The sequence below is a fragment of the Hoplias malabaricus genome, chromosome 4 (assembly GCF_029633855.1).
Source record: "Hoplias malabaricus isolate fHopMal1 chromosome 4, fHopMal1.hap1, whole genome shotgun sequence".
NCBI lineage: Eukaryota > Metazoa > Chordata > Actinopteri > Characiformes > Erythrinidae > Hoplias > Hoplias malabaricus.
In genome coordinates this window covers 31,992,572-32,007,401 of record NC_089803.1, presented here as the reverse complement: position 1 = coordinate 32,007,401, position 14,830 = coordinate 31,992,572, and the positions used below count along the sequence as shown (strand labels likewise).

The 14,830-nt window shown below is 36.1% G+C and overlaps 1 protein-coding gene across 1 annotated transcript in view; it reads right to left on the bottom strand.

Moving 5' to 3' along the window:
* Positions 1-14,830, bottom strand: part of pot1 (protection of telomeres 1 homolog) — a 43,668-nt gene that overhangs the window by 7,760 nt on the left and 21,078 nt on the right. The window contains exons 7-10 of the mRNA XM_066669023.1: positions 14,314-14,419; positions 10,630-10,760; positions 9,875-10,168; positions 8,921-9,076 (exon numbers count right to left, since the gene is read on the bottom strand). Of these exons, the coding sequence (XP_066525120.1) occupies positions 8,921-9,076; positions 9,875-10,168; positions 10,630-10,760; positions 14,314-14,419 (687 nt within the window). The remainder of the gene's footprint in view (positions 1-8,920; positions 9,077-9,874; positions 10,169-10,629; positions 10,761-14,313; positions 14,420-14,830) is intronic.

Sequence of the window (14,830 nt, the reverse complement as noted above, 5' to 3'; positions counted from 1 at the left end):
AAACAAGGCTATGAGAAATTTAATAAATTCACAGTCTAGGTTCACTATCTTCAAGAGCAAATTCTCAACCACAGCATTAAGCTGCTGTCCCAGCATTTAATGTTCAAATCCTCTTCCATCTTGGCATCTGCTTGTCCTCCTCCCTAAGAGAACGCAATGTGCTATTCAATATCATTGTTTTGTTTGCTGCATACTTTCCTTACAGGACAAAATTCTATCTGGCACTGGCGCAAAGCAGACCGATTTATCCGATTGTGCTCACCAACAAAGGTCTGGAAGAAAATCTCACGTTACAAATGTCAGACATGCAGAAATAACCAATTCTGCAGCATACCCGAAATTTCATGCTGAAATCCAAGCCCTGTCCTTCTTCACCTGTCAGGATTTGTGCATTCAGAAAAGCTAGCAAGCAGTTATTATTCAGTGATACTTGTACTGAGAAGATGCTCCTTCTGTCATCTTTCCAATGTTCCCCCTTTGGGCAAAATGCAGATAAATCTCACAAATAAAAATCACAACTGCAAAAACAACATTGGTATGGGTAAAGAGAACCTTGCCATTCTTGTGTAAACGGAAGCATAAAATATGCCTTTTGAACTCCTTTTTGTTCAGCTGAATAATGTGCTCATTCTGTTGCTCAGCATGTTTGTCAGACTCTTTCACAAAAGTGAGATTTAAGACCACTGCTTTGCCATCCACTTTTTTTTTTTTGAGTGGTCGTCAGTTTCTCATATGCACCTTGCACTAGCTATCATATCTAAATCATATTTCTTACCCATTCTCAAGAAAAATGTCATGTTAGAGAGACAGACAAATGCTTGTATTTTGGCTTGGCTGTCTATCGTCATTTAATGGAATGTAGGCAGGGGTGAAGTATGTTCAGATTTAAATCCAGGAAGGTTCTGGGATTGTTTCCAAATCCACTAGTTCATATCTATATATACACATTGTACTTTAACCTGAACCCTTTTCCATTCCATGCTCCTGCCTAATTAACATACTGTCACTGAACACTGTTTAATGAGCATTCATCGACTGTCTATGCACCAGTATATTTCTGTGTCAGTACGTATGGTTGTCATTTTATTATGCCTGTACAATGGTGAAAAGCCAGAATGCATATGACAAAATTGAATTGAACAGGTAAACTTAATTTGCCATTACAGTTTTCACATGAATTCTCCTGTTCAGTTTATTTCAAAGAAAACATGCCTTATTGTTTGGACTCTAGACAGATTAAGCATGCTCAGTTGGCATGATTATGCAGGTGCTGCACATTGATTTCTGTCCAGCACAGGTGTGATCTAATGAGTGTGAAAATCCCAACGGTAAAAGTCATAAAAAAAAATAAAAATAACACCCAGAGTGAGTGCTCTTATAAAGACTGCATCAGCCACCGCAGAAAACTCCATTAACCAAAGATTTACTGGTATATCGTACAGGATAACACAGGTATTGACTGGATCCTCATCTGTATGGAAAAATGAGTGGAGCTTGGGATCAACCTTCAGTAAATAAGGTGTCTTTCACAAAGTCAAGCCAATTCCAATAACATACATTACAATAAAACACACACAAAGAGGTGACTTCAGTTTGGGAATGAAACTCAACAGCAATATTGCTGAGGTTATAACCAGATCAGCACAGACTTAAGTGGTGAATTTCTTAGATTTGGAAGTACTCACTGGAAAAAGCACTGAGTTGGGTACTGATCAGATGGGTCAATGTTTTATTAATCAGAAGATACAGGCAGAATCAGAAAAATGTGTAAATATATTAGAAAACAAAGACAAGACTAAGAAATTCAAAAGCAAATAATGCATTATTTGTCACAACTTTATGCAAACTGCTTGCAGCTATCTAGGGCCACACGATACATAGGGTAGTAGTATGTTGTGTAAATGAGTTCTATCAAAATTAATGGAGGCCACTCCACAGTAGTGATTAAATAATCCATTACTAAACAGAAATTATGACACAAACCTCCCAATGCCAGTATCTGTCTATGTGATGTAAATTAATAACTGTTCATTCTAGATGTCAGTGTTAATAACTATTTATTTATTATGTAATAACGATACCAGTACTACTGCACTGCATCTGATTTAAACTTTATTTTATGCATATTACTCATGACCCTCCTCTCAACCCCTCAACAATAGAAACATTACGCCATTGCGGTTAGCATCTCTTATGCCTCTGTGAGATTCCCTGGCTGTATTAATGCAAAATCTGCAACTCTAACTATTCTTTGTTATCATCTCTCACTCTTTAAAAAAAAGTGCTGTTATATCAGCACACATTTTCCAGGCAGACAACCCAAAAACTGCCTGACAACCAGCATTTCCTGAAATGCTCTACCACACACGCATAAGTCTTATTCAATAAAAGCATGACAGGCACTGACAACTGTTTAGTTTTTTCCCCCCAGCGATTCCACCACTGGCTTTGCAGTAAAAATCACTACGTCAAAAGAAATTAAGTGATGACCACCTGGCCACCTGTAATCTTTTTTCTCCACTGATCTGAGGTAATTTCTCCATTTCTTGACAACTATAGCCAATACTGCAATGTATTAAATAAATAATAAAGTACAAGAATACACTGTAAATTTCACATCTAAATGTCTGACCTCTAAGATCACAGCTGATCATCTGCAGAGGATCACTCGCCTTCCTTACTAACAACATTTGAACAGCGTCATTGTCATATTCTGTTTCCCAGTCGAACCTGGAATGATATAGCATGACGAAATTAACTTAATATACTGCATTCTTCCATCACCTACACGAATGAACAATATATCCACACGCTTACACCAGCATATCTACACTCGGTGGACAAGTTTCATCTGCCTGCTGTCTGAGTAGATCACAGAGTGCTCAGACAGCACAGGTGCTCTCTTTCTTTCCCAGCATGAATAATTGATGGTCAGATGTGAACCGAGGCAGCATGACACTGTTGTCTGCCCCTCCAACCACTTAAAAGCCACATGCATATCTCCTGGTGCCCATAATGCCTTTAACAAATCCACCCTTACTGACACAGAGCTGACTTCAATTTACCCCTGATCTCTCTGTTTATAAGTAAAATAATTCATAGGATTTCCAAGCTGAGTTTCAACAAATAAATAATAAAACTGAGAATGGAAAAAATATATTAAACTATATCTATCTATCATGTATGTATACATCTGTTTACATATGGCCCTGGTTTTATCAGAAAAATAGGCAAAATTATGAGCTACACCTTACCATGGGAGTGCTATATATTATCTGTATTTTTATGTAACAATTACATTACTGTGATTTAGCGAAATCTGCCTTTTCAGCCTTTCAAATATCACTGATACATTAAGCACATTATCAAGGAATCAAATGTATCTGACCAAATTATCCAATCTTGATTATATACCATGCCATTATATCAGGCACCTGCATTGCATTTATCCCAGGAACTATCTGAAAATAAATATGGCCTGGGAAAAAGAGGTAAGCAACAGATTTGTTTTTTGACTGACAGGAAGCCAATATGACAGGACAAGGCATTTTTTTTCCCTCCCCAAAAAGCCCTTAGGGTTTAAGAAACAGAGACTATTGAACTGCACTATAATTAGTTACTATGTGGTTACAATACCTCAGTGCTATCTACAAAACACAGTGAAATATAGTGACATTATTTGCGATCAGCTAAAGTTATCTTTTGACTGAGCGTCAGCACCTATGAATTTGTGACACAGTGGCATGATATATGAGCCACGCTGAGTCAGATGGAATGTGCAGACATGTAAGACCCTCAGCATGAAGACCACTCTCCGTCACAGCCATATCGATTGGGCCTTTCTTCAACAGCGTAAAGCTATCTCTCTCAGTCCACTTAATCCTAATAGCCTGCTTTATTCGCCTTCTATTCTCCTCCCCTGTGCTGAAGCTTGAGCAATTTCACACAATATTAGATATGACAGAAGCACAGATAATAGTTAGGAACTATTCCTACTCTTATCTAAATAAACTGTGAGAATTAAAAATCAATTAGCCTAAAAAAAATGTTTTGCTTGTACAACATTTAGTTGTGCATCAGGGCTCTTAAATCAGGGGTCAACAATCTTATCCTCAAAGGGACAGAGTGGCTGCAGGATTTAATTCAACCAAGCAGGAGCTCACCTTATATAACTAATCAAGTGTTTGAAGTCTGAGACCTACTGATTAAACTCACAGAGTCAGGTGTCCTTCTGCTTAATTGGACTGAAAATCGGCAGCCACACTGGTCCTTTGTGGATAAGACTGATGACATCTGTCTCAAATGGCGTTTAATAAAACCAGACTGGAAAAATCAAAAAGAAAAAAGAAAACCTAATTACATTTTTTTTTTTTTAATGTGATTAAATTCCCTTTTACTTATGGTGCTTTTTACAACAGGTGTTGTCACAACACAGCATTACAAAATCCCTAGTCCTAGCCCACGTAAGCACTGTTGAGGTGACAGTGGCAAAGAAAAACTTCCTCAGAGCATCAGGAACAGACCTTGAGAGATTCAAATGGAGAACCTGTCCTCTGCACAACATCAGAGTAAAACAGACAAATGGCAGTTTATAGCCAGGGACCAGTATGAATTAAGTATCATAGATTTATAATGAGTGTACATTGGTCTATTATGACATGTTAAATGTGTTAATGAAGAAAATTATGAAGCCATTAATAAACGAGCATTTCAAGTTGAAATCCAATATAAATGTATATTCTAATGAAAGTTTATTTATTCATTACATATTGATTTAATTAATTGCAGCAATTCATAATTTTGAATAGAATTTTGAAGTTTGTGTATTATTACAGTCCTAGTAATGGAAGTTATGGAAGTTAAGGAAGAATGTATATGTTCATATTTCTTAGCCATGTCCTTAACTAACCGTCCTTTACATAGGTTCTTTATGTAGAAAGAACCTGTTAATTTCTTGTGACACTTCAACACAGGAGGAATTCAATATGTGGAACTCATGGCCTTCAAAAAAAAAAAGTCTGTTCTTTAAATCTGCACCAACAAAAGCCAGATTACCACTTTGTTTCCCTGTGCTTTATTGGAATAGAATGACCATGAACACATATCTTCTTGGAATCACAGACTTACGAGTAGCAGTATGCTCTTAAATGCGCAGCAGCCGTTTGTGTGCATGCCTCAGGTCAGCTGAAGAATTGGACTATCTCTGCTTCTGTCAGGTTGTTGATAGTTTGTGGCTGGAGAGATACCCTTTAACAAGACTATGGCAAGCAGGTGATGGATAGCCCAATTGTCTTACACTGACAAAAGAGTACAGGTACACCACTCACACACAAAGACCCTTGAAGGTATCTTTTAGGCCAAGGTCTGAAAGTCTAAACAATCCCTCAAATTAAGACAACAATATTTCAAGGCCCATTCTGTGTTTTATTTCACATTGTGGTTCCAGTCCAAGCATTTAGATATGTACATTCCCATGTGTACAACCACAGGGTACTTCAAATACAAGATAATAGCCTAACTGAAATTGTACAGAGCCCCAAAATCTAGCCTAGTTTTTGCAGCATGGTTTCAATCACACTCATAAAACGACAGCTGCTGATTAATATTCATAAATATAATAGTTTACCCTTTAGATTTTTTAAGTTTTATTTAAATTACTATAAAAAAGTAGTAATTTAAAATCAGATTAATTACAGAGTAATGTCGTGCATACAAACAGCACCTTCTTTTGCAATAAATAAATACAATTTTTATCTTCTTTTTAACTGAAATCTAACCACACACGGTGTGCTGAATATAATCCAAATATAAAAAAATATATTGGATGCAATTATGCTTAGATCAGCATTTTGATCATTTTAGCAGCTACTCATCAACAACTTTGTCCAGTTTTGTAAAAAAGAAATACCAAGTCAGAATTTATTTAAGCAAGTCTATATAAACACTTCATATGGTGATCAATTGGTTATGTTACGTGCATAAAGCTAACTGCTGGGACCTAAGATTGTATTACAAGACATTATGAAAATATCATGCCCAGTGTAGCATCCAGCCACAATACATATAAAATCATATCATTTACAAGTGTAAATCAAAAACCAAAACTATACAAAAACAATACATCTACAAAACAAGACAAAAGCACAGTATTACTCTGTATTAAACTGCAGCTACATGCTGTATATATTTAGTCATAAAAACACATATTTGTAATTCCAAACACATACGAAACTAAAGCTCCAAAAAGTTCCAAATCCTTCTTAAGGAAAACCAAGTACAATGCCTAGTTCCATACAAAAAACAAACACTGTCTCACTCTCACACAAAAAACCCAACACAAATGCCAAAGCCAAATTCCCACTGAAATATTTATACAAAGGAGGGTAGTAAAGGCTGAAGGCTGTCCATGTTTTGGAATCGTTATACTTTAAGCTTTCTTTTTCTCCAGAAGACCTTCAATAGAAAAAAAAAATGCTTTATAATGTAGGAACTAGGAAAAGGCTAACAATGATTCAAGAGAGTAAAAGTTTTAATGCTGCTGAGGTAGAGTGAGTTGAACCTCATGATAACCAAAAATATGGCTTGGAGATGGCTGTTACATCAGAAGCTGATGGTGAATTTTAACCATACAAGAAATTAACAAAACAAACAAAACAACAAATACTAATACGAGTTTCAAAAGGAAGTGACAGTCGTGTGCTTAAGAAAATTGATTTTGAACAGGACAAAAAGCATTAGCAAGCTACTGAAAACCACTTCATATAAAATACATTTTTTCAAGCAACTTATCTCTATAACACAAATATTAATAACATACATAAAAGGAAAAATGGCAGTGTTAGACTAGAAAATTTACACTCAAAGACAACGTGCAAAACATTTTTTTTCTTAGTTGAGGCTGCAGTATTAAGCCATGAGTTTTTGACCAGAATTAATACTTTGCTTAGATCAAATGATACATGTCTAAAAGCATCCAAAACCATATAAATGAACATCTACTCATCCTTGAATTAAACTGCTTTAACACACACTCATTGCTGACACGTGTACGTGTTCATTTGCACACACTGTGCATGATCTCCATAGACATGCACTGCTAATAAATAGGGAGAAGGCAGGGCGAAACTGGCTTTTCATGGTCATGTATCACCATCCCAGTATATTTGTAAGCTGAAGTAATATCTGAAGATAGCTAAAATCAGATGTTTCTAAATACTACATTTCTAGTGGTTAAATGCATTCAAATATTTACATTAAAATGTTCCAATCTCTAAAGCCTATACAGAACACTAGAAAATGTTACTGTAACAAAAGAGGGGAACAAAGTCCCTATTAATATTAATAACAAATGTTGACGGGACAGGTATCGAAAAGTATTTGGCCATACAGTGTGTATGAACTTATTTAAAACACACATTATCAATTTTGGTAGCAATGAGCTCAGCATAATTTGGCAGTACATTTAAATAGCACAGGCCAGATCCCTCCCCATTTACAGCACTGTTTGGTATACTCCCCGACACCCTTGCTATACCCAAATTCAAATAGGTAGCATTTTTGACTCTTTTAGCAAGAAGGCTTATTTTAATTTATTGGAAAAAACATATCTTCCTCCCCAAAGACACTGGATTAAATATGTGCTGCATTTCATAAAAATGGAGAAAATGAAGTACTATGTTCATGGTTCTTTGGCTGACTATTACAAAGCTATTCTAACACATGTAGACAAACTAGAGCTCCAAGACCCTTCACACTCCAGTTAGGTATACGTAATGCAAATTTGCCATTGTTCTATTTAAGTTTATAGCCTCCTGCCTGACATTCACATGTTTTAATTTAATTTGTTGCTTTTGTTGTTTTTATTTATTTTTAATCTTACTTCCCCCTTTACCTTTCCTTTTATATGTGATTGTGTATACATAAATACAATCTACAAACCTTAAATGTCATAAATAAAACAATAAAATAGTGCAGCTCGTAATACTTGACCACTGTAACTGCTTTAGCATCTTAGATTTGAAATGTAAAAAAACGATGAATAGATAAAATTCAGATTGTCTGTTTTAATTTGAGGATATGTACATCCAAAGTGACTGAACCAAAAGCATGTATTAATGTATATTAATGCACCTAGAAATTTTTTTATACCCTGTTTAAAAGTATTTGAAAATGATAGTTCCTTTTTATGTGTGCTTTAGTATTAAATGGAATTACTCATCTAAGTAAAAAGCTATTCAGTTTGATCTGTGTGTAATTCACAAAACGGGAATTATATTTCTTCCGAGATCAGATCATTCTAGGGCCTTTTAGCTGAACTGGAACTGATGAATGCAATCATGAACTGATAGCAAGAAAAACCATATTGGCCTTTTATCCATTTCCCATGGTGCCCACAAAGGATAAAACACACAGGCCTCTAGTTCAGGGGTGTCTAACCTTAACTACAAAGGGTTGTGTGGCTGCAGGTTTTCGTTCCAAAGAAGCAGAAGCTCACCTGACTCTGCATGTTTAATCAATCAGTTACAGTCTTCAAACAGCTAATCATATGTGCTCCTGATCTGTTGGAATGAAGTCAGTCATACGGGCTCTTTGGGTATAAGACTGGAATAAGTCGGGGGCCATAAATGCAAGGCTACCATATACCTACGAAAAAAATTAAGCCATAGCATACAGCATGTCCTTTAGGGTCTACAGTATCTTTTACATGCTGCAATGTTTCAGGCTCTTTGGTCTGCAGATTAGTTTACTAGCCAAATATTTTGCCTTTTCCAAAAGCGACCATAAATGTTCACATGAGTTAAGAGACTGTTTGCCTGCAGTTCCTGGAGAACTGAAAATCATACTGATAAATTAGTAAAGACCAAATATAAGTTGTAAGTAAACAAAAACATTTAAACATAGAAAATATATCGTTTCTCACCTTCACTGTTCTGGCTACTTCCACATGGTTGTCGAAGACCAGAATGTTGGCTGTCATATTCTCTCTGTCTTGAATCTTAGTGGACTCACCCTCCAAAGCATCTGGTGCCACAGCCACGTTAAGCAGAGGATGCCCACACTTTGTTCCGTCCCACACCTGAGAAAAGGAAGCAAATCAATCTTAAAAACGGCTAGATGACCAGGAACTTTCACAGGAAAAAAAAAATGAAACACATCTTTCAGTATGTTTTTCACAGCTTCTCACATTTTTGGGGATCGTGGGAGGTGTTTTGACATGCCATCTTATATATTTGGCTGATGTACAAAGAAAGCATTGCCCTGTGAAGCTGGAAAGCTTGGCAATTACAAAAAATCAACCTCCTTGATCCGCTGCATTTTTGCAAAACCTTTATGATTAACAGAGTGTACTATAATCTCCAAGGACATGCAGACTTGACTGTCCTTTTTTAAGGGAGCTGCAAAATTACTTCATGGAATAGAAAGATATAAAATATTAATTTAAAAACTAATTATTACTACTGTCCGCGTGAGTTTTTTCCGGGTGCTCCAGTTTCCTCCCACAGTCCAAACAACTCAAAAGGGCCCGTAGGTGTGAGTGTGTGAGTGAATGTGTGTGTGTGTGTGTTGCCCTGTGAAAGACTCGCGCCCCCTTGAGGGTGTGTTCCTGCCTTTCGTCCAGTGATTCCAGGTAGGCTCCGGACCAACTGCGACCCTGAACTGATAAGTGGTTACAGATAATGAATGAATGAATTATTACTATTCTTTTTAAAGGACTACATACTACATTATGCTCCATGTGTACTTATGTGTACTTCAATAACCTGCAAAGCTTGTTATTATAATTGATCGTTTCAGGTCAAAATGGAAAGAATGTGCCCCAATAAATGCGGTATGTAGGGTAGTACGAAGTCTATTGTCATGTTATGACTTTCACCTTAAGCAGTATGCATCTACTGTCGATGTAGGCCTTTGCTAGCAGCTGGCAGGTCAGATCAAAGTACATCTTGGGCTGCACTGAAGACAGAGGGACCGTAGGCTCACTGTCCTGTAGTGACTGGCTCGCTGCCCACTGACGCAATGTCTCCACAGTACGTCTGTCAGTTTCACCAAAATGAAAAGTTTGGCTAGATGTGCGGGGTTCAATTGGGCTATTGATCAATCCATCAAATGTGACCGAAGACCAGCCCAAACTGGTCACAAGAGTCATGGATCCATTGAACATCTGACTCTGTTTAGATGGATATCAACACATTTATTAACCACACTGTGTTAGTTACATAGTACTAAATCAAACAATATTATATTGCAGTCAATTACATTGATACATTTCCGTATATTTTATACAGCATATCATTGCTTTCTAGTCACAAATATATATCTTGATTTTTATCAATAATTTTTCCTACATAATTCAAACACTGTCCTGTATATAGTGAAAAAGTTTCATTATGAAACATTATGTAAGGAACATTATGTAGAAATGCTACAAAATTATTTGGAGCAAAGTCTTTATACACAGACTCCCATTGAAAGTTAAGAAGGTTAGAAGGTCCCATGAAGTTACTATTTTGAAAATACGTGTTTTTCTTTGGAAAGATGTGCTAAGTATTCATTGAAGTACTTAAAATGTTTTTCATACCTAGCTATAAGCAGGAATAAGCACAGAAAATAAGTAAATTTAGCCCTCACCTTCACTCTGTGGAGTCGAATAATGTCTCCAATTTTAAAGATTTTAGGATGATCTTCAAGCCTTTCACTGAAAATGGTGCAGCACACTTTAGCATCAGACTGGTCTGTGATCTTCAGTGTAGAGCAGTAATCTATAGAAAAATCAATGGGCTCAATGTAAGAATCCACATTAATTTACTTTCATACAAGCCATCACCAGCTGTAAATAAAGCTGGAGACAGAACAGTTTCCGATACAAAGTAGTACATGTGCGTAGATGTACGTAGGCATTATCAAACCTGGTTGTCATCTACTGATATTAATAATCACACAAACCCAATGTTATTCACTTATATTAGATTCATTTCTGTAGACATTTAGACAGAGTTTGAGAGGGGAAAAAAATTGTACATCGGCCTCATTACAGCACAGCACCATATGGAGTGTGTTTCTGCAATTCATAAGATTAATTCATTATGCTGCTGCAAGCAGCTATTTACTTACTACATAATGAAATCTGCTGAAGAAGAGACAACACACAGGAAAACAGTACCAACCCACAAATCCATCAGTCTACAATTTTCAGTATCTTTAATGCATGCACACTCCTTGACAGGAAAAGTGCAATTTCTTTAGTGCCTATGACACAAATCAAAATATAGAAATGCGTGTTGGAAACATTTAGTCAAACAAAAAACATTAAAGCAGGTTTAGCAGGTTTAGCAGGTTTGTGCTATATTCTTTCACATTCAGCATTGATCTGGAATGAAGTATTTGCCTCTTTGGATACAAAGCATGTGCACAATGCACAAGTCTTTCTGCTGATTAAATTGGATGCAAGCCTGGACTCTCTCTGCTCATCACAACGATACATCAACGGCAGCCTTTGACTGAGATGAGGATTGATTTTCACCACTTTACAAGGTGCCAGCACGACACGATATAAAGTATGATCAATGATCTGAATGTGTTAAGGCACACATAATTGCGTGACACCAGAGCAGTGCAGCACCCTGATGGAGTGAAAGGGCTGTAATTGGTTAGTGCCACTGTTTTGGTTTCCTTGCTGTGATCTACACCATGACCCGAGGGTTGGAAGGATTTCATGCAAGTATCTGAGTCAAAGGGAATACAAGGAGCAGGGGTGGGGAAAGAAGAAAAAGGCTTAAAAGAATGAAAGCTTTACGTAAAGGAATATAATGGAGACTGACACAGAAGTCTTTTTATCTCTTGATATTTTTATGAACAAATCCCCATTTCCCTATTTCCAGAAAAGTTGGGACACTCAAGAAGACATCGAAACTGAGAAATTTTATTACTTTCTCTGAAAAAAAATATTTGCCAATTTTGAATTTAGTGACAGCAACATGTTCCAAAAAAGTTGAGGTGAGGCAACAAAAAACTGGTACAGTTTTATAATGATACAAAAAATAAGTTACGTTAACTGGCAACTGGTCAGTGAAATGACTGGGTTTAAATAGAGCATCTCAGAGAGGCTGAGTCTTTCTGAAATAAACATGGGATTTGGGGGGTTGGGGTGCAGCAATGTAAGTATAATATTTATTAACCAGATTGTTATAAGGACACAATTCAAAATACAGCATCAGTAATGGTATAGGCTGTATGTAATGAAAGATATATATACAGATTTTGGAGCAACATGCTGCCATCTAGACTTTGTCTTTATCAGGGTAGACCTTGCTTATTTTAGCTACACAAGGTCATCCATATACTACAACGTTTCGTAGTAAATGAGACGTGCTAAAGTAGTTTAGACTAGGGGTGGGCAAGATGGCCCTTAAATAATATCACTGTATTTCATGGTATATTAATATAAGCTATATTAATATAAATGATATGAAATTCATTCATTGTCTGAAACCGCTTATCAAGTTTAAGTTCATGGAGGGTCTGGAGCCTTAGCAAAATCACCTATGGACAGTTTTGAGTCTCCAATCAACCTACCGATGTGTGTTTTTGGACGGTGGAAGAAAACCGGAGCACCCGGAAGAAACCCACGCGAACACGGGGAGAACACACCAAGCTCCTCACAGACAGTCACCCGGAGCAGGGCTCGAACCCAATGTCAAATTAAACATATTTAACATATATTCATAATATTAAATTGTTTAATTTATTTAAAAGTTTTATTTTACTACAAATGTAACAGTTTCAAACATTCAGAAGTGGCAAAAAATCTGAAAACATCTGCTTATTTTGTAAACCACAGTAACTTTTTGGATTTTGATTTTGTATAAAAAGTAATTTAGCATATCAATCTTCCAAAAAAATCAAAAGTGCAGAACATTTAGAGTACATTTAGTTGCTGTGCTGAGTGCAGTTTATCTGCTTGGGTTAGAGCTCACTGCCTGTTGACCTACTCGAAGTGCATTTGTGATTTTGCTCGTCCTCAACCAGGTGCTTCTGCTTGAGGTGCTGAAACAGGTAAGTTGTGCTTTCTGTTGCTATAGGCTTCTTTCATTTCTTCCATAATAACATGGTTTATTTTACATCTGAAATTTTGTAACCAAACCAAACACACTACTTTTTTGAAGCAAATTCCTCCACTACTGTGCCTAAATGACTCATGTAAAGAAGGTATGCCATATTATTGGTAACTGCATGATGTCATTACATAAACAAGTATGTAAATACGTAAACATAAATAATATCACTATAAACTCAATATTGATTTTTATTTTTAATGTTTAAAAAGTGATGACTTTATTGTGAATGATAACATGGCACAGCCCTAGTTCAGACTCATTATGAAATAAAAAATAGTACAGAGAGAAACTGAAATCCTATATCAAGCATGAATATGAAAATATTTCACTTTCACAACTACATCAATTGATGCCCCACAGTTCCCAAAAGATTCCAGTGTAGTTAAGAAGTAAATTAACACAGTGGTAAAAATGCCCCCAAGCCTTACCCAATTTCAAGGTTCTAGGTAAGATTCAAAGTTATACTTTCACTATGTATTTATTTAATATTTACATGCTTTATTCCACATATACTGTAGAAGAGCATGCCATGATCTGGACAAGAGTACAGTGCACTTTCCGATGCTTAACAAAGCCTATTAATCAAGTATGCAACCAACACTGAATGTATAAATAATTCTGAATTAAATTAAATGTATAAAATTATTAGATCACATATACTTAAATATAACATTAATAAAAATGTCACTTTTTAACCAACTATGTACATTATTAAAAATGCTAAATAGGCTTTTACCAGTTCTTGTACAATCCACAACTGGAAAACTGATTTAATATCAGGATTTCAAAGGCTCTCTATAATACCTCATAAGAACATATTCATTTTTATATCTTCTTCATCATATACAAGATTACTCTTAGCAGGAATTTCCTTAAGAGGTTAGAAGTAGAGTACTGTGATCTCAGAGCTTTTGATTATGATTAGTATAAAGGCTGAAAATTATTGATCCCTGGTGGAGTGAAACCCTTCAACCAAAAGCCATCCTTCAAAAGAGCTCCCATTTTGACCTCACTATAATGTGATAAGTGCTCAACCCTCACCACCTTCAGAGCCATCATCCCATTTCCAAAGCCACTAGTCTCTGTACTGGCACTGAAATGTTAAGAGCACTGCTGAGGGCCATCTTTTCCTCAGTATTTTCTTGAAGCTTAAGGGCACCAAGTAATGCACACTATTACTGATTTTTTGGAGACTGACCTGTGCCTTTGGTGGGAAAAGGCTGCTTGAAGAATGTCACCACGCCATACACATTCACTACTCTTCTGGGTTTCAGCTCATTTAAGGGAACATAAGTGTATTGGAGCTAAATGAAGAGAAAAGACAAGATTTTGAAAAAGTGAAGCATATAAATAATAAATATATGTAGAAAAAAATGCAACCAAACACTTGACTTTATACACATTTGCAGAAAGCTTTTAGGCTGGTAGCACCTGAACTTAAACACTTATGCTCCATCCTAAATGAATATGAAAGCAATGGCACATAAAACAATAAACATCACCTAGACTATATGACATGAACAGACACATATAATATTCCAAGTATATAGACAGAAATTCTTCTATATGCTGATCCAAAATTTACATTTGACCTCAACATTTTTCTACACCTTTCACAGCTCGATATATATGAATTATTTCCCTGCACTTGGGAATGGCAACAGAATTCCAGATGAAAGGTGCATAAAATCAGTTGTAAAGTGTTACAATTTATT